Source organism: Tiliqua scincoides, chromosome 4 (assembly GCF_035046505.1).
Source record: "Tiliqua scincoides isolate rTilSci1 chromosome 4, rTilSci1.hap2, whole genome shotgun sequence".
Taxonomy (NCBI): Eukaryota; Metazoa; Chordata; class Lepidosauria; order Squamata; family Scincidae; genus Tiliqua; species Tiliqua scincoides.
Window position 1 is genome coordinate 151,265,897 of NC_089824.1, and position 26,114 is coordinate 151,292,010.

At 41.7% G+C, this 26,114-nt stretch overlaps 1 protein-coding gene across 1 annotated transcript in view; it reads right to left on the reverse strand.

Moving 5' to 3' along the window:
- Positions 1–26,114, reverse strand: part of PATJ (PATJ crumbs cell polarity complex component) — a 177,228-nt gene that overhangs the window by 51,556 nt on the left and 99,558 nt on the right. The window contains exons 28-29 of the mRNA XM_066624595.1: positions 17,761–17,957; positions 13,830–13,921 (exon numbers count right to left, since the gene is read on the reverse strand). Coding sequence (XP_066480692.1) covers positions 13,830–13,921; positions 17,761–17,957 — 289 coding nt within the window. The remainder of the gene's footprint in view (positions 1–13,829; positions 13,922–17,760; positions 17,958–26,114) is intronic.

Genomic DNA, 26,114 nt, shown 5'->3' on the forward strand with positions numbered 1-26,114 from the left:
AACTGCTATGATGCAGTACACTGGTGTGCCACAGGATCAGATGAGGCAGGCAGGCAGTCTGCTTGGAGCTTGCTCCTGCTAATGAGCAGGCTGCAACCTGATCCTCACTTTCCTGGGAGTAAGTCCTGTTGGCTACTATGAGGCTTACTTCTGAGTAGACATGCATAGGGTTGGGCATGAAGGCGGTTGTTGCCTGCCTGCATGCTGATTGGCCAACAAGAGAAGCCTGGAGGAGCCAGGAGGTGGGAGCTTTGGACTGAGTGAGAAGAGAGAGCCAGAAGCAGGCATATAGCGAGCGAGTCTGCTGAGGCCCCCAACCTGAGGTTTCAGGGTCCCTGAAAGTCCCTTTTCCTTGCCAGTTTGCCTGCAACTCCCCAAAGTGACCCTCCATGCACTTTGGGGCTTTTAGAGGAAGGGCGCTGGGCCACAATCCTATCTACACTTTTCTGAGCAGGCATGCATAGGATTGGGCTCTGGGGGTGCTAACCCATCCACACCTTCCTGGAAGTAAGCCCCATTGATTATAATGGGGCTTACTTCTGAGCAGGCATGCATAGGATTGGGCTTTTGGTTACACTCTTTTTTCTCAAATACACAAGCAGGCAATTGGCACTTCTCTCTCCTCTTCTCCCCCACCCCCTTTCCCAGGAATATTTCCGCCCCCCCAAATCTCACAATCACAGTTAGCAACTGTCTTACTGTCCCTCCCCTCACTTGTCAGCACCTTCCAAAGATGCAGAATCACTGCCTCACATTCTCTCTCTCTCTCTCTCTCCCCCACCCGCAGTTTAATCCTGCACTTGTTTCAATCATGTCTCCTCACTGCCCCTCACCCACTATGTGATCAACCTGCCCTGTCTTTGCCAACACTTTGTGGCACTTTTGATAAGAATTTGAACATAGGATTTTTCCTCCTTTTCAGAAACCACATATACTTCCCTCTCCATGCTTCTTGTCAAATTTTTTGTCATGTAATGATTTAATTGTACTAATTTTATTAATTCAAGATTAACTGTAATGTAGTAATTTAATGTAAGTAAAAAACTGGTAGTGTGCCTTGGCAATGTTAGTGCCTTATCAGTGTGCTGCGAGCTGAAAAAGATTGAAAATGGCTGGTCTAGTTCATCATCTAGTATCCAGTTCTAGTCTTAAGAATTCTTTGAATCCCTATCACTGTTTACAGTCTGATGCTTCACTGCCCAGCGCTGACACTGGGTGATGCAAACGTGCCTTAAGGCATGTTTCCGCCACCCAGGGAGTAAGCTCTGCCGGCAGGGAGGCCTGTGCCACTCCAACAATGCCGCATTTGGAGCCCTGGCTGCTGGCGAAGACAAGGTAAGTGCCAAGTGGCATGGGGAGGGTGGCAGGAGGCATTCCTGGGTGGGTGAGAGCAGCCCAGGAGGGGGCTGGGACCAGCAAAGGCCTCCTCTGCCAAATCCTATCCTCCCTCCCAGGCTTGAAAGCCCAACACAGGGCTTCTAAATAGCTGGCACAACTCTGAGAAGCTCCACTGAGCAGGCTGGGGTTTTACTTGGGGCAAGGGGACAAATGTCCCCTTATTCCAAAAAGACCTCCAGCCTGCTCAAATTCAGCACAGGACACAGTGGGTGCCGTTTAGTGCCACTGCTCTTGTGCTGGATAGATTTGAACACTTAGTTTGCTATTGCCATCTGCTATTAAATCTGCATTGCATGTCATTTTAAAGAGACTGTCATTTTTATTCATGTAAGCAGCACTCTTGAAAGTAAAAACCAGATGAAAAGAGACTGCAACTCAGTATATATCTACCGTGACCGTACTTATTCAAATGATTCTAGTCCTGCTTCAAGGGAGGCTGCTTGAAAGTAAAAAGGTACATTTTAAACAGTACCACAAATAATTGCTTTTTGTAATACCCTGTCTGCAACTCTAAATCAGAATCTATTCGTAACTAAAGAAATGGAAAACCCCTTATAATGGGGGAGCAGGTGGATGAGATGGGTCTGAGCACAACTGCTGAATTACAGCTGACAGACAACTGGGTTGACTGTATTTTAGGCTGTGGTGGTACAAGAGTTTACAGAAGTGTTGTGCCTGAAGATCATTCAGATCACAGATCATTCAACCTCATCATCAGTTAAAGGTGTGCATAAGTGAAACGGTCATGACAAATAAAAAATATTTCCTGACCTAACCTCAGACACAGTACTTTCAAACATCAGCAGTTCACCCACTCAGCCGCCTGTCATAGAACAGTTGCAACAGAACATGTGGCCTGCCCCTACTAAAAAGCTCTGCATAGGGAAATACAGTGAACATGCATGTCTGACTACACATGAGACAGATAAGAGATCATTGTATGATGAACAGGATTTTTTTTTTCCAAGAAAAGCAGAATGGAAGAAATCACTTCCAATTTTGACATTCATTCCTCCTCACTATTGTTGCATTGTAACATCTTGCAGATCCCCACTTGATACCCAGAGGGGCTTACAGGTAGTAAACATTTCCATTCATAAATTATTGTGGATCTAAATCGTTGAATTGTCTTGGTTATTACTTAAATTCTAGTCTAATACCTCAAGTATTAATCTTGAAATAATAAATTTTGTTCATGTCACATTTAAAAAAAATTACATTTTATTGTTAAAGGCTGTTAGCCCTGGCTATTGGACTATGGCAGGGCTGCTCTAACCCCAGCCCGGGAGCTGGAGCTGGGGTTCCAACACATCCATCTGCCCAGTGAGTGGACCTTACCATTCTTACCATAGTGAGTGGACCTTACCATACTAGACCTTACGGGTATCATGTGTAGGTCTCCGTGATCAGGGGACAGGGATGCTCTGGGTACTTGCATCTGCCCAGACGTCCTGTTGTGCAGCCTTCTGGGACACCAGACATCAGATGTGACTGCCCAGAGCATTCCTGTCCCTCAATTGTAGAGGACTACGTGCAGTGCCCGGGTGGAACAGAAAGATGTGGTCCGAATGGGGACCACTTTTTGATTGCGCAGCAGTGGCAAGTTTGGCCACCGCTGGACTATACCAAATAACAATGATATATGTTTTGTCTAAACAAGAAAACAGATTGATGATATATACATGAATGACCCATGTACTTTGACAAACTTATGGCACTAATGAGATTATGGGGAGTAGTGTTTCTTTAAGGTCAGAGATTTTAATTTGTTAGGGAAACAGCTCAGACTAATTGAGTACAAACCATTTTGCTACGCACTGAGGAAGTATTTACAGTGAAAAAGTGAATACACAACCATCCAGTGCATAACCTACAGGTACTTTAAAAACATTTTTACAGCGCAATCCTAACCAAACATCCAGTGCTAATATAGCCTTACCAATGGGGTGCTTGCTGTACTCTGTGCTGGTCGTGGGGTAATAATGGAGGCTTCCTCAAGATAAGGGAACATTTGTTCCCTTACCTCAGGGCTGCATTGGCACCAGAACATCGGATAGGATTGGGTTGTTTTCTCATAAGTGGTTTCTGTGTAGGACATGCATAATGTTAATAGAACCTTTAAACATCTATTCTCAAAATTTTACCATGCTCTTTAAACAAGCTGAAAAACATATGGTACAGAGTGGCTTATGTCTTTTCAGTATATTATCAACTTGCTAGAAAATGCCAAATACCCCTAATGCATTTTGGGTTCTACAGACGATCCATAGAGAAAAAAGGGACATCTGCTTCAGAGGCAGAGCAAGGAGTGTAGACTTGAGTCACCTGCGTCAATGACTCTGGCACTGACTGGACTGAGGCCATGGGCAGCCCAATCCTGAGCTGCCTGCAGCACCCAGGCTCAGTGGCTCCACAGCGGCTCCTGCGGGAGGATCCTCGGGAGAAGGGGAAGTTTGTCCCCTTGCCCTGAGTAAGGGAAGCAGCACCGCAATGGGGCTACTCACTTTAGCAGCAACCAAAAGGTTGGTGCGAAAGTAAAGGCACTTGTGTAGGGCACACAGCCCTCCATGAGTGCCTTGGATCCTGTGGAGCTCAGCTCCACGGATCCACCTCTCCCCCTCCCCCCGACACGCCTCCCCCACACCCCTGGCCACACCTCCCCCTCCCCAGAATGCCTCCCCCACACCCCCAGCTACTCCCCCCTCCTGTTCCACAGCCCAGCGGTCCAGGAGACTGCAGAGCTGTGGAACCTGGGCAGCCGGCACTGGGCTAGTTCTGACAGGAGCCCGGCAGTGAGCCCCGCAAACGTGCCTTATGGCACGTTTGCAACTGTGGTCCGCAGCGCGGATCTGTGCTGCAGACCTCAGGATTGGGCTCTCAATCAGCACTGATTCCCTATGCATGCAGATTGGTGTCTGTGTGTGCTTGTTTACTGTTTTTGCAGTATGAAAGACCTAGTGAGGTCACCATTCAGACTGGGCAAGCAGCAGGGAACATAAGAACATAAGAACATAAGAACAGCCCCACTGGATCAGGCCATAGGCCCATCTAGTCCAGCTTCCTGTATCTCACAGCGGCCCACAAAATGCCCCAGGGAGCACACCAGATAACAAGAGACCTCATCCTGGTGCCCTCCCCTACATCTGGCATTCTGACTTAACCCATCCCTAAAATCAGGAGGTTGCGCATACACATCATGGCTTGTACCCCATAATGGATTTTTCCTCCAGAAACTCGTCCAATCCCCTTTTAAAGGCGTCTAGGCTAGACGCCAGCACCACATCCTGTGGCAAGGAGTTCCACAGACCGACCACGCGCTGAGTAAAGAAATATTTTCTTTTGTCTGTCCTAACCCGCCCAACACTCAATTTTAGTGGATGTCCCCTGGTTCTGGTATTATGTGAGAGTGTAAAGAGCATCTCCCTATCCACTCTGTCCATCCCCTGCATAATTTTGTATGTCTCAATCATGTCCCCCCTCAAGTGTCTCTTTTCTAGGCTGAAGAATTTCTAGGGAATTTCCAGTGAGAAGGCAGGGAAGAGTTAATGTTTTCCTTTCTCATCGAGCAAGTAAGGGGGAGGCAGAACCAGGCTCTCTTGTCCATCTCTGAAGGAACTTACACAGGCCAACACACATTTTGCTTCCTTAAACATTACACCAATTCCTGGGTATATTTGGGGAGCTGATTCCAAAAATGGCATCCGTTCTGCCCTATTATGTCTAGTTTTGGAGACACGGCATAGCCTCTTTAGTGAATGGTTCAAGCAGCTTCCTCATGAGGAAACCTACACCATGGCTTCCTCATGAGGAAGCTGCTTGAACCATTCACTAATGAGGCTATACTATATCTCCAAAATGATATAGTGGAGATGACATGATAGGGCAGAACCAATGCCATTTTTGAAATGGCACCCCAAATTCATATCAAACCATCATAAAGTTTGGGAAAAACTTTTCTGACCTTTTACAGGCCTGTGTTATCATTGGATGAAGGATGGGTGGTCTGTTTTTTTTTTCCTTTGGATGAGGAAGGACAGAAGGAGGACCCAAGGGGGTTCATGTCTTAAAGTTGGCTGGAGAAACCCAGAGAAGGGGAAAAAGGAGGCAGGGAAATGGAGGGGGGGGAAGGCGAATCATAGTGATCATGCTTTCCATGGTTCCTGTGGGCTATGTTGTTACTTAGGAGGAGGAAGCCAGTGCAAATTGGACTATTTCTGAGTAGAGCTGCAAAGGATTGGATCATACTGATAAGAGTCCCAGCTGCTGCATGTAATCCTCCGCCCTCTTGCCACTTCTGTCTCCGCTTTCACATAGTTCGTCCCACCCTTCCCACCTTGTTTACAGATGGGATGGGGACATCATGGTAAAGTTTAAAGAGAAATCTGACAAACACACACACCGGCAGTAGCTCCATTATTTCCCATGACTGACTTTTTATAGGTAAAGACTCTGGAAAGTTCAAATTTTAAAGGTAAAGACTTGGGACTAGAGTCTTTTTGAGTCGCCAAAATGCTCTGGGTAACTCAGAAAGTCTGCCCATTAGAACTCATTTTCTAGTTGAATAGCAGGGGGGCAGAGACTCGTGACTCGACTCAAGCCACGCTTCACTCACGATCAGCTACATACTGTTTTCCTTGCTTACATGTAATAATTTTTGCTAGCACACAACATCCTGTCCTTTGGACCTGATCAAACAGCTGGCAAGGACTTGGCAGAAGCTGTTGGTGCAGCAGCAAGAGGGAGACAGAAGACATGACATGTGAGTGGGAGCAGTGCAGAGTCTCGATCCCAGAGACAAGGAAGGCACAGATCAAATTTGAACTTTCCAGAGGTACCAATTTGGAGTGAGGGTACAAAGGAAATGGTAGGGTGCTAAAGCAAGAAAAAAGAACCACCATCTCATTGGAGTTCACATCCATGACAAACAGCAGATACCCGATTTCTCTACCATTACCCTTTGATGGAGTACACGGTTTGCAGCACGCTGATAGGTGTTGTGTAACGCAATCCTATCTTGCGCTGGAACAGGCAGGCCACAAGGACTGAGCTGTTTCCAGAGCAAGACTGGGGCCAGAATTGGCTCAGCCAGAGGCAAGGGGAAACTCTTCCCCTTACTCCCAGATAAGCCACCACAGCCCCTATGGGTCTCCTCAGACATGCCTCAGGAGGTGACGCAACTCTGAGGCATACGGAGTGGCTCAGAACCACTCCATACTGCTCAGGTAACAGGATTGGAATCCAGCATAATTGCTGGGTCCCAGCCCTGCCTCCCACTCCCTGCCTGCCCGCCCCTGGAACGCCCTTCCCCCGCCCTGGAACGCCTGCCTCCCACCCTCCTCAGACCCCTGTGCCAGCCGAGCTTGGTCAGCACAGCCTTCCCTCTCCGCATCAGCACGGAGGCTGGATGCGGCCTCCATGGGCCGGTGTGCATCCCTGCATCGACACGTGAGGAGGAGTAAACATCCTTTAAGGCATGTTTGCAGCCCTCCCGGCCCAAGGGATTAGTGCCAGTCTAACTAGCAGTTAGGATTGCACCCTTAGAATACTAACCAGGGGGGAAGGGTGAGAATGGGATTTTAGAATAATAGCATTAGTAGCAATGCTGGAATTAAACACCACTGGAGAGGAGAAAAGGATTTAAACAAAATGCAGGCCATCTCATATGGCAGGCAGGAGTATCAGCTATTGGCATCCCTGCAGTACAGCACAAGATGCCAAATCACAGATTCATTAGTGAATTGGCTACAAAAATATAACATGATTAAATCAACAAAGTGGGACCTTGGTTGCAGATTATACGTACAAGTCTGCACACTGAAGAGACTTTTGAAACAGAAGGTTTATGTTAATATTGCAGTACTTTTCTCTAAAGGCATTTTTTCTTTAAATGAGAACAGCACAATATCTACGGAGAAACCGGTTAGATTGTCAATTGCTACTTGCCACGAGATCACTTTCTGTAATCAGAGGACATTTGCTTTTTGTTACCATCTTAATGGTGCTCAGTAAGCAATGCCAAACAAGAGATGGGGAAAGTTTGCTTTTGAAGGTGTTCTAGTCCTCTGAGCCAATTCCAAATTGGGCCTACATGCCAAGCCTAACCAATAACAACCTGAAATCCCCCTCGTATTTTGGGTTCTAGTTGCTTCAATTTCCCATCCCTTTACCGAACTTGCCCAGTAACATTATCAGGAGTAAGACGAGCCTTGATTCTTAAAGGCAGTGAATTTATAACAATTTAATTGAAAGCATCTACTGGATGCTTCTTTTAATTAAGTCAATTAACAATGGGCAGGAAGATCTCTCTCACGCTTATAAGAAATTTAACCACTCTTTATTATGAGTGTCATTATACTTGTCTTTTAAAAAACCAGAAATGCAAACATGGGGCACATTAGGGGCACAATAAAAATACACAAATAATCCTGTCTTTCACAGTTCAGGTTAAGAAACAATCCTTCTTGGAGCCAGGTTCATACATTTCTCTACTATACTCTTTGTGGCTTTTCACCACACACATTTTCCACATGCAGTTAAGTAATGGAGAATGAGTTGTTGTACATGACATTTAATTTTCAGTCGCTGGGTAAAGTAAGGAGAGGCTTGGGGCTAGATCATTAATCTCCTCTGGATGCCTCGCACTGCTAAAGACAGCAACTAATTTATTTTAATAGCCCTGTTCTTACACTATTGCCACGTGTGGTCTATCTTACACTTAAAAGATCCAGGCATAAATTACTCAAAAATATATTGCCTCTTATGGAATCAAGGAGTATGGAATTAGCTACTGTTTATACTTCCTGGAGTTCAGAGTCAATATCCTGTAAGTATCAAAACTAGTAATATCTTCCTTTCATTGTTTTCAGTGAAGGGAGCTGAAACTATCCCCATATTTGGCCCCTTTCCTCCCACTGTCTCAAGTTCCACCAGACCTAAATCAGGAGCGCAGAAGGTTAATTTTCTTTTTCAGACACCAGAATATATTAACCTAGCTCTGAAACTTAAGACAAAAGTTTACAACTCTGGCTGCCAGCCATAGACACCTTGTAAAATATTGTGTGAATAAGAATCAGTGCACATCTACAGAAATCGCTGATGCATAATGTTTTCCAGAAAACTGAAAAATAATATTACAGCATGCCTTAACAAATAAGAGAAGATCATTAAGTTAATTGACTACAAAATTGGTTTAACAGGTACTGAGATATGCCATAGCCAAACTAAGGGCGCAATCCTAACCCCTTATGTCCATGCTTTCCAGCAATGCAATGCAGGGCAATGCAGCTCTGAGGTAAGGGAACAAACATTCCCTTACTTTGAGGAGGCCTCCGTGAGTGCCACCCAACTGCAGGATGCACCACACAGCCCATTGGCACCGCTATGCCAGTGCTGGAAAGCACTGAAATAAGGGGTTAGGAATGCGCCCTAAATGTATTTTCGGGGGGGGGGGGAAGGGATAATTTCATAATATCCATCCAAGAAGAGAATTTGAATAAGTGACCATCCTTTGAAGGATAAAATCAAATGGCACATTTTTGTATTAATTCTGTGGGTAATCCTCACAAGAACTTCAACTTTATGTGTGTTTTAAGAAATATTTTTCTAAGAGCACCATGCTTGTACAGCCTTTTAAAATAATATGTCAGAGAGAGTCAAGTGTGGTTTAGTAATCAGCACAGTGGATAAGGGCCAGGAGAACTCGGGTCAAAATCCTTCTTGGTCATGTAGTTCAATGGGTGACCACCAGTTCTCAGTCTGTTACCTCCTGGGATAAATGTGTGGATGAAAGGGAACAACTAACATATGCTGCCCCGAGCACCTTGGAGGAAGGGTAGGATATAAATGAGAAAAAACATTTACATTTTGCTTTACCTTGTGAAGCTGATCTGTACTATTGTCCTATATTGCAATGGCACTATAGGTGAGGCTTGCCAAGTAGCTTGACAAATTAATGGCCAATGCAGAATTTGAATGGGGGTTTCTCTGCTCACACTTTTAGAAGCTCTGTTATACTAGATGTTAGCAAACTGAGCCATGAGTGAAGTACATTTAAGTTCCATAGATTTATAGGAGAGATTAAGAAAATTCTTACTTCATTTAAATCTCTGCAACTTGATGTTCAACTTTGAGAGGATGATTACCCTGGACTTATAACAATTCCTCTTTTCTGCACCCAGATAAAAACTGGTTGGTGTTATATCCTGTAATATTTCAACACAAGCTCTCTCACACCAACCATACTATCACATCCCCAAGTGCAGTCCAGTGTCTTTCAAGATGTCAATTGTCACCATTTACAAAACTGTGTTTCAAGAAATAGCCACATAATCAAGTAACAATATTGTCCTTGGCTGCCTACCTTCCCCTAGTGGTAGTTGGACTATTTACACCCCACAATTATGTCACTCCATCTGCGATGAGATCAGTTTTTGACAGACAAAAACCCTCAACCTGTCTTCCTCTTATTGAGCAAGAGAGCATGCCATCTATTCCTCCAATCATGACAAAGGCAACAGAAATGATGGCTTAGGTCAGTGGTTCCCAAACTTACCTGGGTCACAAAACCCCACAGCCTCATTGGCCAGGCACTACCATCTTGGATCAAACAAAATTTTGTGAGATCCAAAACAGCAGTGCCCAAATCTCACAAGATTTTGAGAGATCCGAGATGGTGGTGCTCAAATTTCATGAGACTTGGGCACCAAACTTGAATCTTACAAGATTTCACAAGATCTAAGATGGCAGCTACCTAAGGTATAGGTAGGAGTGGCCACCAAGGACATCCCACAGTGCCCCTGTGACCGTGCTGCAACGGCCCAAGGCGTCATAATATACAAACTTTGGGAATCCCTGGTTTAGGCCTTAAGAATGGCAAGTAGAATTCTGCTCATGGAGCAAGGCTTTCCTTTTACTTCATTCTGAAAGTCAAGGGAAACATTTGATGCAGCATGAGAGGTTGCAGCTGTAGGGTGTAAACCAGAACTGGTATAAAGGAGAGGTCTCTCCCCCCCCCACTCCATTGTGTGTAAGCAGATGTACTTTTTACTCATGCATTTACACCAAAGGATCCAAACACCCCCAATCATAGTAAAGGGGCAGGTTATCTGTGGTTGAGGTGGTCCCAGCCTGGGCTGCAAGCTCATGAGGAAAAAATTGGGGCGAAATTCTACATCCTGCTTGAGGATGTTATTGTGAACTTCTTTCCCTGTATCTATACGAGGTTTCCAGATCTTGTGAGTTTTACTGGATTCAATCAGTGTTAGAACAGACCAAGCAATATTCTGAACAGTAAGCAACAACATGAGGTCAACCTCTAGAGCAGAAAGGGAGACTATGCTTGTGGAGAAAACTCTAGACTCTAGAGCAGGGGTATCCAAAGTTTTTGGCAGGAGGGCCACATCATCCCTCTGACACTGTGTTGGGGGCCGGGGGGGGAGAACTAATTTACATTTAAAATTTGAATAAATTTACATAAGTTTACATAAATGAATATATTAAAGATTAACTTACATGAATGAATGAAGGTCGTGAAATAGCTCAAGGCCTATAAAAGGCCTTGCAGAAAGCAAGGCTGGCCTTTCCTCTGCTGCCGCTACTGCATCACAGACGTGAAACAGTAAACAGTGGAGGAAGCCCTCATCCTACAGCTCATGCAAGAGGTCAAACAGTTGCCCTCACGCTAAGAGCAGTTGCATTGGGCCAGTGGGGCTCCAACAAATCTCCGGAGGGCCAGAGGCTCATTGGAGACTGGGGGCTCCCTGATGGCCGCATTGAGAGGCCTTGAGGGCCGCAAGTGGCCCCAGGGCCGGGGTTTGGGCACGCTTGCTCTAGAGCAGTGTTTCTCAAACTGTGGGTTAGGACCCACTAGGTGGGTCATGAGCCAATTTCAGGTGGGTCTCCATTTATTTCAATATTTTATTTTTACGATATTAGACTTGATGCTGCCATGGTATGTGACTGCATTTGGGAAAATGTTACAGATCTGTACTTTTAACAGGCTACTATGTACATGCTTTTAACAATGACAGTCAATGGGACTTACGCCTGGGTAAGTGTGGGTAGGATTACAGTTTAGGATTGTTAAAAATTTCCCTACTTGATAATGTCACTTCCGATCATGACATCACTTCGGGTGGGTCCTGGGTCCCAGTGCTAAAAGAGTGAGAACCCCTGCCCTAGAGCACATAGTTTGAAAGAAAGGAAGAAGTGTCCCAGAGTTCTGGTGCACAAGTAGGAGGAGTCACCAAGGAGCCAACTGCGAAAAGGAGAGAAAGGGACAAGAGCCATAACAGGGATGCTGCGATCAACTGGACAATAGGAGCCAGGACTGGTGATAGGATTTTAATATTGCAGAATAACTTAGCTTTGGACATAAAACTCCAAACATAAAGGTGTAAAGGAGTTAGGCATCTGGTCCCCAGAGTGCTTAGATACTTGAGTCCACAAACAGAACTTAAAGAGGTAGTTGTCACTCCTATGAACATAAATACCACCCATCAATCCTCTGACATTTCAAAACATGTAAGGCCTTTTGTAGAGAGAAAGAAATGAATGCACCAAGCTCACAGAAATATGCTTGGGTATTGGAGCCAAGACAGTAATGGTGGATCACATTTACTGAACAGGAACAACTAAGCACTACACACTCAACACATAGCAATAAGACAATAGCGGTGCCTGTGGCGCTATAATTTAATAAGATAGTTGGCTAAATAAAAGCTTAGTGCCAAATGACAAGTAGAAACTGAAGATAGAGCAACTATACCTCTGACAGGCTTTGGGGGTTAGGAGCAACAAACAGAACATGAGTCAGCATAATGGCTGTGGTAGCAAAAGTACCACTACATACTCTGTCACAGAAACTGGACCAGTTCTGGTACTCAGAGGGAATCTACCACACCAACAACAAAGATGGAGTTAGAGGAGTAAGAGGAAGAGATAGAAACACCAATATGCCACAGGCCAACAGGACAGAGGCTGTCCTCATATGGCTACTCCTCTCTCTTATATCCTTGCAGCATGCCCTTGCTGCCTGAAAGGTTGGAAACATAAGAATTAGATTTGTGATGCTGTTGTTAGGCAATGACCTAACACGAACTCTCCCTGCTTCTGAGATATCCATCCAGAAACATGGACATGAACACCCTGACCTAAAGTTGTATGCTTGGAGTAGCCACAGTAGCACACAAGGAGCCCTTTAAAAACATTAACATCTCATACTCAGTGATTTAGAAGGCAGGCAAAAACGGTATGGGAAAAAACTGAATTCAGGCTATTGCTTCTCTTTCCAAAAAGTTTTTTAGTAGAATTGTAATTTATTTTGGAAAGGTATCCATGCTCAGGGCTGCCCATTCATGCTGAAGCAGCCACCTGAAGCAGACTGCCCTGGATAGTGTTTTTGGGATGCCCTCCCACTTACTCACTAGCCCATCAGGTTGCTGCGACAAGTTCAAGCTAGTTCACATAATACAGGTTTCACAATTGTCTTAAAATGGAGTAAATTAAGAAAAATTGGGAAATCAATATGACAACAGGCTTGAACTTTTTGCAGCAACCTGGTGGGTGGTGAGTAAGGCTGAGAAGCAGCCTCAGTTTTAACTTAAATTCCATTTTAACTGGATTCTTATGTCCAAAGCTAAGTTACTCTGTGTCACACTGGCCTTCCAGGTTCATGAAAAATTACAGTTTAATATCTCAGAGACAACTTTGCATGGGTTTGGCCTAGTAGCAACTGCAGAACACAAAGTTATATCATACTAGAAAGAGACCTGTGTGTCAAACTGCAAAATATTTCAATGACTGTATTGGAATTGCGGAGGATCTGGCGAGGAGGTAGATGTGGTATCAGCAGTGGCCTCTTTAAGGGTAAGGCCTGGGCTTCCAGGGAGTGTGCTGCACAGCTGCAGCCACTTGAAGGCAATAAGGCCCTCAGGCATAAAAGCACCTGATGAAGGGAGAGTTTGGTGTGGGTAGCAGGACAATGAAAAGCTTGAGGAAGGACAGACTGGAGACATGGACTGATATGTGAATGGACTTTGGAAGCTGCTGGAGCAGAAACTACTGGAGACACTAAGACTGGTGTTTGGCTGCTGTGCCCAAGACCTGCTGAGGACCAAGGGGCTGCTGTAGTGGCGGGAGGCTGCTGGCAGGAAGGAGGACCTCTGTAGGTTAAACAGGTGAGCTACCCTGGTGGTGGGGTCCGGCAGTACTGTAGGGTCTTTTTTTGAGGAAAGAAGGGGAGCTAATTAGCTGAAAGTGGGCATAATTCTCAAGGCGGAGCTTGGACTGGGAATCTGGCAGAACAATGACTTGCCCTTGAATGAAAGCAACAGCAGCCTTCTTTTTTACCAGAAAAGTCAACCTCTTTTGTGGCTCAGACCACTAGTTTTTGACCTGATGAACCCAAATGTTAATGACTATATTATGCTTACCGTATAAATACCAGTTTGACCTTTGATGGGGCAGTCTTAATTATTGCAGAAGCATTCTGATGACTTCTTCCATACAATATCTGGTTATTTATCTGTTTTATAAAAGGATAACATTGAACACAATTACAGATTAAAACATTAGCACAAGGTTAAGAAATGCTTTGTAACTTTATTACACCATGATTAAATCTGAAGGAAATTTCTCTCCCCCTCCCCCCTTCACATTCTAAAAGGGTAGGATTTTTTTTTTTTTTACGTATTCCTTGGCAAAAAACAGGATTTTTACTTGCTTGTATTCTGGCATTAATTATCAATGTGAATAATGGCTATCAATTGGAATAATTATGCCACAGTAACAACTTTGGGAGTAAGATCAATTATATAAACAGCCATTTACCACTTCAAACAGAACTACAGAATGAAAAAGAGATAAAAATTACAAATAGCATAGAATGGAGAAGCTATAAATCCCAATTCCTGTTATCCTATTACAGTGTCAAAGCATATTAGCATTTTACCTCACATTGCCAAGAAGTACTGATCAGTATTCCACATGAGTCTTTTTAAAAAGTGCAATGGCATTTTAGCAAGATAGTGTGCAAAATGCATGAAGGGCAAAAAAACTCAACAAGAACCCTTTTAGGGCATCATTCCATCACTTCATGTAAAGTGAAGTTTAGCTGTGATATGATTTCCTTACAAAGCTTGTGCATGAAAACAAATTAACCTTTCTTCATAATTAAGTCCTGGACAACTAGAAAAAAATAAATCCCAGTGGGATACCCATGTTAAATCTGCTGCAGCAAACATAACAAAATCTTTGTGGGATGAGAGGGCTAACAAATTTATTGTAGCATACACCTTTGTGGACCACTTCTGGCCCAACCCTATCCTCCCTCAGATATTCAACCTTTCATCTTATAGCACAGTTAACAAGGTAGTAAAATTGTCAAGGCCAATTTTTTTTTTTTGACAAAGCACACCATGCTGCCAGTGGGGAATTGATATCTCTCAAGTCCTTACTAATAAATTACACCCAAACTCCCACAGCACACCTGTGGACCAATGCAGCACACTGGTTGAAAAATGGTGCTCGAAACAAGAACCCTATATCAAGAATTCGATTTGCTACCTGGCTGACCGATTGACCAACTGTATATAGTTGAAGATTTGTTTGTGTGTTTTACATGCCAATAAAGGATTTCAAGAATCCTATAAGGGCAAAAATGGGATAGTGGATGTTAATGGACTTTAAATTTCTATAACTTCTATAAAGCTATAACTTTAAATTTCTACCCCAAACAGTAGTGCTAAAAATCACTAAATTGTATACTAAAAAAGTTTGCCACTATTAAACACCCTTGAAATCAATGAGACCAATTAGTTGTTACTAACTTAAGTTCCATTAATTTCAAAGGAACACGGGAAACTTGATTTTCTTAGGATACAGTCCACACTAAATAAAAAAAGTAAATCAGAATTTATTCGAATACCAGGTTATAAAATATAGGGTTGTGTACAAAGAAAATTAAGATAAATTAATCTCAAAGATTTCAAAGGCAATCATTGGTAACTTCCTTATGATACAACCCAAGACTCAATTGAGTACAGTAACTGCTTTCTATGATTTTCAACACATTTTATTCAGGCAAGCTAGAGCCTGATACATTTCAGCACACTGGACAGCATTCCAGCACTGAGCAAGGCACACATGGGGAAGATTTTTGTGATGTTGGAATTCCATGAAGTTGACAAGTCAGATGCATCCCAAAATCTGAGATCTGAGGTGATACTTGGTCATGTCACAAGACCATAAACCTTTAGAAACAGGGAAAAAAAAAGAACTCTTTGGCATTGTTGCGGGGCAGGGGAGACATGAAAAGCTGTAAAAACAGGGTCTTTGGGGCTAACTAATAGAAATGATATCATAAATCTAGCAAGAGGGCAAATGTGGTATTTATGAATCATTATCTGGAGGATTATTAACCTTTGTCTTCAGAAGAAAATGAACCTTAAAAAGAAATTTTCTTTTAAAAAGAAAACTAATCTGACTCTAAAGCAAAGTAAACTCTCAATTTCTGGAAATTGTCTTCATTTTTCAAGAATATGTCACAACTTAGTTTTAAAGTTGTTCAAATTTCATTACTGCCTCTATTCCTTTCTGAACAAAATGTAACAGAGTTAATATCTACCTGGTAAAATTAATCCTATCCAAACTCAACGGATAAGCTAAACATAATTAACCGAATTTAAAGCAGAGTTTTTAAATTTAATTATAAAAAAAGGAAAGATGGCCAAAAGAATTCCCCATGTTTTTATCATCCTGTGTAACCATTCCACCACACAAGAAAAATTCATTCACTTTCTTCAAAAGCCAAGAAGTTCTTCTCAGAATGGCCTAATATTGCATTCGCATGTTCAGATACCATGGTAGGAGCAGATATTAAAATCCAGCCAAAACTGAGTTGCATGACAGCAGCTAAAATGTCAGTGAAGCTCAGTGGTGCAAGTGAATTATGTGTGCTACAATGTTTTGTCAATGAACCCATCTGTCTTTCCTCATGCAGCACATGAGATTTCATTTTTAAAATTGTTCTGATTAAGAAGAAAGTTCAAAGTGAACCAAAGAAAGAAATCACATGAAAGAGCATTAAGTCCCTCCTTCATAGTGTAAGATCAGGGTAGAAATCTTGAATTATTCCATTGGGTTTAAGTCAACGTGATTCACAAGGACATGTCCTGCTTCCCAGTCTGTATTTAGATCAGTGCTTCCCAAACTTTTTAGCACCTCAACCCAATTTTTTAAACAAACTATCAAGACCCACATAGCTTTACTAGACCCAAAAAATCTAGAAAAATATTTTTATTTATGAGCTCCTGGGCTGCTAGAAATCTTAAATATATGGTATGGGCATGCAGACATTTGATAGACTCTCCCTAGAAATGGAGGACTCTTCCCAAAATCTGTAGTCATTCCAGGGAACCCAAAAGGCCAAACTGGAGAGTAAGAGGTGTGGTTAGGAATTTCCAGGCCAGACAAGAGGCTGAAACTGGGTTCACTCAGGATCTACAGCATGTCAGTTACTAGAGAAAATTGAAAAATGTGACATTTTTAATTTGGGGCATGAAGATTACTTCTTCCTGCCAGGTTAGCATTCCAACCACAAGGCTGGTCTCTCCATCCGGATTGCCAGCTGCTGCAATTTTCTTCTGCAGACTGGGCAAGGATACTTGCCAATTTTTTTTTTATATTTCAAAAACCAGAGAGAAAAAGCAGCCACTTACCAAAATCCTTTTCAACAAAACAGGATCCTTTTCAACATGAAACTGTCAGCATGTCCCATATTTTTTGCTTCAAGGGACCTCACAAGAAAGGAGTGAGGTAAGTGACTGCTTCCCCACCTTGTATACATCTTAATAACTTACATCAGGGGTATAAAATATAAGGCCCAGATGTGGCACACGGAAACCTTTTATCCAGCCCTCAAGCTCTCAGTGGCCGAGCAATGCTGAAGTGATACTGTTGAAAGGGCAACCCACATGAAAATTGGGCTCTTCCATATCTTGAAATATGATTAAGATTTGCATATTTTCTCTTGTCATTTGCAGCTAATATATTTTTAAGTGAAAAAGTGCTTATTTTTTGTTGTGACCTGTTTAGTAACATCACTTCCTGCCCTCAGCAGGCATGATAAATGCTATTTGGACCTCCATATGAAATGAGTTTGACACCCCCTGACTCAGATGGTCTGGGGTTTGTCACAGGATCTGATCTGGGTCCTTGGGGAGGACACCATCTTCTTTCAAGGTCACTCATAGCTTTCTGTTACTATATGCACGCCTTTCTAGCAATTTCAGATTTTCATCAACAGTTAAGTGTTCTCCCTCCCTTTCCATTTCTTCACACATGTGCACACACACACAAATTTACCTCTAAAAGTTCATCTCCGATGTGCATTCTTCCATCTTTTCCTGCAGGGCCATCTGAACTGATGCCCACAACAAAAATGCTCATTCGAGACCTGTCCTTGTTACCAGCAAGGCTGAGTCCAAGTCCATTCTTATCCTTCTCAAGTTCAATAATGTGCAACTCGCCTGGTAGATCTGCATATCTTTGTCTGATTTTCTCTATAAAAAAAGAGGCATATAGACATATTATGTTTAGAGATGGTACTCAAGGAATACACACCAGTTTGCTTCAATTACTTATTGGTCTTCTAGTCTGGCACTTGAGTTTCATCAGTGCTGAAAGATTCCTAACTTCCAGGGTTGATTAGGAGGAGCATCTGCCATTCTAAGCACTACACCAGTCCCAATCTGATCTACAGACAATGTGATGAAACATTGGGAACTGTTAACAGGTTCTAGAGAGGTGTCACATCACTGGCAGGGATTGGATACACACAAGAGTAGATTCACATGAGTTCCCCCACCCACCCACAATTCCATTGGCAGGCAGCCTGTAGTAGTAATTCACATGGGATCTACGAATGAATTTAATGAGTTTTTTTATTGCTCATGGCATGTCTAGGCAAGATTACATGGAAAGAGACCAGATGATCAATGAATTTTATTTACAGCATCCTGTGCAAGGCTATTCTATTTACAACAGCCTCTGCAAGATGGTAACTGCACAGACTATTTTTGTAGCGGAAAAAAGTAACTATTCAGACTACCCTTGGATATTTGAGCTCTGTCTAACTTTGATGAGATAGATGTTAACTCATGCACACAAAAACAAACATGGGGATGATACTGTGTCTTCCGCGTCTTTGATGTACCCAAATATTTGCAACATAAAAGCAAGCAAGAAAAAAAACAGATCGACTATCATTACTTAGCTGAAAGAATCATGGCCATCTCACCCATACCCACAGCACTTCATATGTTTCCGTAAAATTGACATTTAGTAAGAGAGACATATTGTCCAATAATGACATTGATAGATTTTAGATCCCTGAAAACTCATCCACATTCAAAACAGATGACAGTGAGAAGGTTTAAGGTATTCTGGAGAATCAAAGAGGGAGAGCAAAGCAAACTGGAAATGCAAAGGTAAGCAGGATGAGGTTACACCATGGAAACAATGTCCAATACCTGGAGAGTCTTAACACATGTAATGTATTTAATAACTTAATTACATGCATTGAGGATAAATATTTTGCTCAGTGTAATTTTGGGTATGAACACAAGCAATTTAAGATGTTAAGAAGCAAAATAAGCCCCTAAGCAGTTTTTTATAAAAAGCATGACATGTTAGGAACTCCCACTCAATTTGATGCGAACTTCCACTACCACTAGTTTGCTCTGTATTATATCAACCAATCCTAATAGTCAATTCCATTCTTCTGATCTTCATAGTTTGGAAGGAATGCTTTTTCAAGAAACCTAAACTGCTTTCATACTATTATTTGAAAGCAAACACCCATGAGCAGTGCAAAGTGAAAATCTATTAAAAAATGAATGAAATGAGATCATAAATATACAACACACTCTTGACAGCATGACTATCATTCCATTCCAACTACCATTCCATTGGGACAGTGTGTTAGCAGTACAATATTAACTGTGAATAGTGAATGTTTCTATAGCAACAGTAGTCAGACTGAAGAGTAGTCAGAAAAAAAGAGTAAATTATCAAATTAAAGAAGAGATCATGCATATGCCACAATACAAAATGCTGGAGGTCTAAAACCACATCTAGTTTTACAACATGAAATTACATACAGCAATCTGTTTTCTTCATGCCTAAGACAAAGCAGCCTTTTATTTTATTGCACAATAAGTGCAGTTTATTCTGATCTGCAGAATCAAGACATGTTTCCACAGGTCAGCTCTTCTACCACACTTACAGAGCAGTTCAATTTTTTAAAAAAGCAACTATTTCTCTGGCTTGTATATTTATTACATGTACTTGTGAAAAGTGACTGTGCAGCAAATCATGGAGACCTACTGAATTGTGCTTTAGATATCCCTGACACTTAGTCACAGCTTCCCCTTCATGCCTTTACCATCTTGAGATTTTACATACAGTGGTGACATTGTGCTTTTCTGATGTGCTACCATGATGCTGACACATTTGTCCAGTACCCTTTTGTGCATGTGCATTCAAGTTAAACATTCCCAACAGGCAAATTCTATGCAGAAACACCAATCCAGCCCATTTCCCAAAATAATGCAAAGCTGCAGATAACAAAATGGTTATCTGTCCTACAGCGAGGCTGCTCCCCTTCCATATCCACACATGACTCATCATTAATGACATTAGAGCAGGGCCATTAATAAGCATAGTTCAAGGTTTAATACAGTATGAGGTTTTTCCCAATTTGCCCTCACATTTGGAACTGCCTTACTGAGATGATACGTCTTGGGAAAGAATGCTCAAGTGCAAGACTTCAGAAGCAGTTTGACAGCTTGCTACCTAAAGGTTGATTGACAAAGGCATGTACAATATTTGGTTGGTTGGCAACCTTCAGTCTCGAAAGACTATGGTATAAGCCTACAGCACCCAGTATTCCCAGGTTTGATTACTCATCACTCATTGGGTCACAATGGACCATATGGACTGCCCAATTACAATGCAGCAGGCATATGCAGTTACATCAGAAGAGTCTACGGTAGTACTCGATTTGTGATGACCAACTGTTCATCAATTCGCACTGCAATCACCTAATATGAACACAGGCACACACAAAATCTATCCTATGCTAGCTAAATGCTTTCATTCAGACAGCACCTACTGCCAATTTAACTTCTGGAGTGCTCAGTGTGGTATCTATTCCCAAATCACTCCATTTGCACTATCTACCCATGCTTTTAGGAAGGATGTGCAAACACACATGTGAATTCACAGTGGCAAGTATGGATGATTTGAACATCCAGGCTTACCTCCTTGCCATTTGCAGGAAATTACTGCAAATGCTATAGACTGAGTTGGCCTATTGTCATTTAGCTTCTGCAAATTCTTTCATTTGTCCTATATAGAACACTTCTGTTTCCAGTAAGCGCTCTCCAAGTGATACAATACAAGCCTAATGCAAAATCTTACAATGACTTAGTGAAAGATGAGCATTTATTTTACTTTTGTATCTGGAAGAAGCAAACGTACTCGGCATTCATTGTCAGGGCTCTGCTCTATATCCCATTACCGTCAGAGGTTCATGTGGCAGGAACAAGGCCTTTTCAGTGGCAGCCCCCTACTTTTGGAATTCTCTGCCCCATGAGGCCTGACTAGTCCTCTCATTGTCTACATTTAGGCAGACAGTGAGAATATTTCTGTTTTGTCTAGCTTTCCCCCATTTCTTCTGCTAGTTATTTGTTTTATCTACTGTTGATTCTTTGCCTTGTGTATTTGATTATGTTTATACAGCTGAATTTTTTTTATTTTTTAAATTTTGAATTTTAATCTGTAATCTACCTTGGTACTCCCTTGGTTGGAACCACAAGGCAGCATAGAAATATTTTAAAGAAATAAATAGCATATGGCAGTGGTTATCAAACTTTTCGCACCAGGACCCAATTTTTAGAATGAGAATCTGTCAGGACCCACTGGAAGTGATGTCATGACCGGAAATGACATCATCAAATAGGAAAATTATGTAACAATCCTAGGCTGCAATCATACCCACACTTCCCCAGGAGTGAGTCCCATTTACTGTCATTGTTTAAAGCATATACATAATAGCCTGTTAAAACTATAAATCTGTAAAATTTCCCCAAATGCAGTCACATACCATTGTAGCATCATGTCTATTATATTAAAAACAAAATACTGAAATGAATGGGGACCTACCTGACATTGGCTTGTGACCCACCTAGTGGGTCCCGACCCACAGTTTGAGAAACATTGACATACAGTATAGGAAAATATATTTTGTCTAGCATCAGAAATGCCAATAGCATAACTGTGAAATGCAGACAGTTCTCTCCCCCATCATGGAATTTCAATCAGTCATATTTCATAGGCTGAGAAGCAGAAGACAGAGGATAAAGTTTGCTATTTGCACAATATAATAGGAGTGCAATGTCATAGGATTCAGGTACTAACATTCTAATCTCCAACCACAAGAATAGTCATATATACAGTATGAGCAAGTATTAAGCTAGTAAAAGTTCTTGGGTGGCACTCTGCTCACTGGGACTGGACCCAAGCAAGCTAAATGAGAACAGATTATAGTGCCCAGTTCTTCACTCAGGGCAAACCATTTTGTGTAAATATGAACATGCAGTGTGTGTGTGGAAATCCTTATGAAGTCCATATACAAAATGACACTTATGAGGAAAAAAAGATGAGAAGTAGTTCACTGAAGGACTGTACCCAGTAATTGTAATTTACACCACTCTGAGAAGCAAATATTCATCTCTATACCCCAGAGTCATGCTTATTGAGACAAGACTGATGGAGAGTTCTCACATGTTCTACTATATGATTAATGAACTGCAAATTCTTTTTCCTGTTTTAGCACTCCACTTCCAGATCCTATATGCCAGATGTTTATGCTCCATCAAATCACAATCTGAGATTCTTCTGGGCAGAAATTATGTTTCTTTTCATTCATTTTCAAAGTTTATTTCTTTTCATATGTTGAATTTGTACCACTGCATTCATTCATCACTAATACTTTGTTAATTCCATCTCATAATTATTTTTTAATAGAAATTAGTTAATAGTTCTGACGCAGGATTATTCTTTGGATTTAGGGACTATGGATGATTGCATATTTCCATCTTCTTTAAGGCTGCATCTCCAGAGTACTGATAAATTGAGTTCTGTATACACACAGTCATTTCTGAACAGTGATTTTTTTTTTAATGAATTGGTGGATTCTGTTCCATTGCTACCTAAATTCATCTCACAGTGGAAGTGAGAGGTACTATAACTGGACAGAGAAGACAAATGAGTCATGGAACAATTCATCTTAGTACAGCTGCAGAAAATGTTACATGCACTCCTCTTAGCATCACAGTAAAAGTTTTAGAAAGCCAACAGGAAATATCTGACACTTATCGGTAAATTGAAAGACCAAGGACCTTCAGCAAATGACAATACTTATCCTCATTTCCACAATTTACCAGTTGTAAGCATCCTACACGCGCCTTCAGGATGCAATTATTTCTGACCTTCAGTAGTGCTTTTTAAGAAGCCTTCAATAAATGACATGTTTTCATTCCTATTTCCATGATTTACTGGTGAAATGTTAACATTTACCATTATAGGCTGGAAAATTGCTATTTTTTTCAGACATGTAATTGCATGTACAGGCGTCACCCCCCATATCCGTGGGAAATCAGTTCCAAGTTCCCCCCACATGGATACAGAAACTGCGGATACAGGAGAACTCTATCTCTACACCTCCCCTGTACCCATTAATGTTGTTTGTAGGCTTGTGGCAGTGTAAAGTACTTCCTTTTACAGGATGCTATAAGCAGGCAAGCTTACAGTGTGTGTAGGCAGACTGAAAACTTGAAGAGACTAGATTGAATGTTAACAGGAGTCTCTTCAAGCATTGAGGCTGCTTGCAGTCTGCCTACACTCGCTATAAATTTGCATGCTTATAATGTCCTGTAAAAGGAACAAACATTTGAGAGCCAGGATGGTGTAGTGGTTTGGGAGGTGGATTTTAGACCTGGAAGATTCAGGTTCAAATCCCCCCTCAGCCATGAAGCTTCCTGAGTGACCTTGGGTCAGTCACTTTCTCTTAGCCTCACCTACCTCATAGGGTTGTTGTGAGGACAAAAGGAGGAGAGCTGCTGTGTACACTACCCTGAGCTCTTTGGAGGAAGGGTGGTATAAAAATAAACAAACATTTTGCCACAGTAACCCACAGTAATGGGCGCAGAGGGGGCTGACTCTATGGATACAGGGGAAGCCTGCATAGATCTTAAGAGAATTTTAAAAGTTCCAAATAAATTACAAGTATTACAAATAAAAAATATAGTTTGACAATAGATTCTCTACGATCAGAATCTTTTTTTTGCTCCAAATCCAAATGAATGGGAAAACTAATGCATCAGAACCAGGGGTCCCACTCAAGTCTTCCCAAGGACAATGTTTAGCCGAGACATATGATTCAATTCAAGCTTTGGGGAAGGATAGGTTGTGAACCTTCTAGCAATGGTTTGTTGCCAGGATGGTGCAGTTATTGAGGAACTGAACTGAGACCTGGAAGATGCTGGTTCAAAACCCTACTCAGCCATGAAGTTTCCTGGGTAACCTTGAGTCAGTCATTGTCTCTCAGCCTGACCTACATCACAGGGTTGTGGTGAGGACAAATGGTGTGGAGGAACTATATACTCCACCCTAAACTCTTTGGAGGAAGAGTGGTATAAAAATGTGATAAATAAATAAAGTACTTTCAGGAAGCTAGCAGGTATTCAGCTGCCAATATCAGCCTTTGAGGTGCAGGTGTCATCTAAAGCTGCATGGACAGCCCCAATAAAGGTAAATCACAAAGTGACTAAAAAAAAAAATCTGTAGTGATACAGATTATCCATGCTCTAAGTTTTGAGTTTTTCCATCCTATGACAGTAAGGGGAGTATCAATTACATATTGCAGAATGAAATCCAATTCACACGTACACCTCCTAAGAAGCAGCTCTTTCCCTTTTAATTCATGCTCATTTTGGTAGGGATTAAATGCTACTAATTGAAGAGTATTGGGAGGCTCCGACTTCAACAAGCTTCACCTTTTCCCCACTGCTTAAGACACTCTTCACAGGGCAGCTCTGTCCTCTAAATTACAGACTGGTTCGTAAATGAATCCCAGGGCTATCATGATGCTGATTATTCAATGTACATACAAAAGTCCTCTGGGGTTTCCTGCTGACTTTGTAGAATATGTGGTAGTTTATTGAATTTGCATCTTAATATGAAGCTCAAATGATCATTTTGTAGAAGTATTTACTGCCTAACCATATGCATTTCAGACTTTTATCCCACCCCTCCTCTTTTTGTTCCTCCCTCCAGCTGGTACAGTTTTTCAGTATTCTGCATTAACAATGGGAAGCCAGTTAGCATCTGTTTTGGCAAAGAATTCCATTATCTACTTTCATTACAAGATACTTTACACAAGGCAATTGTAATTCTGTTATTGCATTACACAAATGATATTGAAAACTTAGGGGTTTTTTTTTGTTTTTTTTTGCTCTCATGGAGTAGTAATTCTACACACAGATAGCTGAGTTTACATAAAATGGCAATTGATGAATCTTTCTAAAAGTATTTTATCAAACAATGAAGCATCAAATTTTAAAATGATAAACACACACAAAGGAATAACATAAAAAAGGTGGGCTTTTTAAATTAATAGGTAAAAGTTGCAATCCTTAGCACTTGATGATCTGGAAAGCTCTATTAATCAGCTCAGCAAGCTAACCAACCTCAACTTTGCAGCCAATGCTGTTGACTGTTGAAAATTAACCAAGTCTCAACTGAAACTGACAGTACTAACAGTATCCCAAGTGCAACCAACTGCTACAGTAACAGAGACGTTCTAATACCTGGAAAATTATGATATCAGGCAACACTTTTAGTCTCTGAAATGCTGCATATCACAACTTTTAATTATCTAATTTCTTTTTTCCAATTTGTTCTTAATGATAATTTTTTTAAAATGTTCATTCTTATTTAACATCCAATAATTGTGGAGCTAATTTTGGTATCACAAAGAGATTCTTAACAAGGGAGGAGTTTTTATGTGACCCAAGTCTTCAGAAGTTTGCATGCTGCTGAAGCCTCTGCCCACCAGAATTACAGATGTCTCAATCAGATTTAGAATATCTGTACAGTTTGTGATCATAAATAGGAGTTAACAGATGTGGTAACCACAAATAGTCTGATGACCAAGCACCCTTGGATAACCAGCAAAAAATAAGATTATTCCCCTCTTCAACATTACCTGTATATTGTAGAACTCTGAGAAGGGCAAGGAATATAGCGTGTCACTTCATGTAGGGTGAAAGAAACAAGGGATCAGGCACTTTACATCAGGCACTGGACATATTTAAAAGCTGCAGAAAAGTATCAAACAGAATTTCTAGCTACCAAGGCCAGACAAAATGTGAGGGCCTTCAACTGAAAACACAAGGTGGGGCAAATCTAAGATTGTAACCAGAAACCCATGAGACATTTAAGGCGCAATCCTAACCCACTTTCCAGCACTGACATAAAGGGTAATGCAGCTCTGAGCTAAGGGAACAAACATTCCCTTACTTTGAGGAGGCCACCCAACTCCTGTGACTTCTATGAGTGCCACCCAACTGCAGGATGCAGCATACATCCCATTG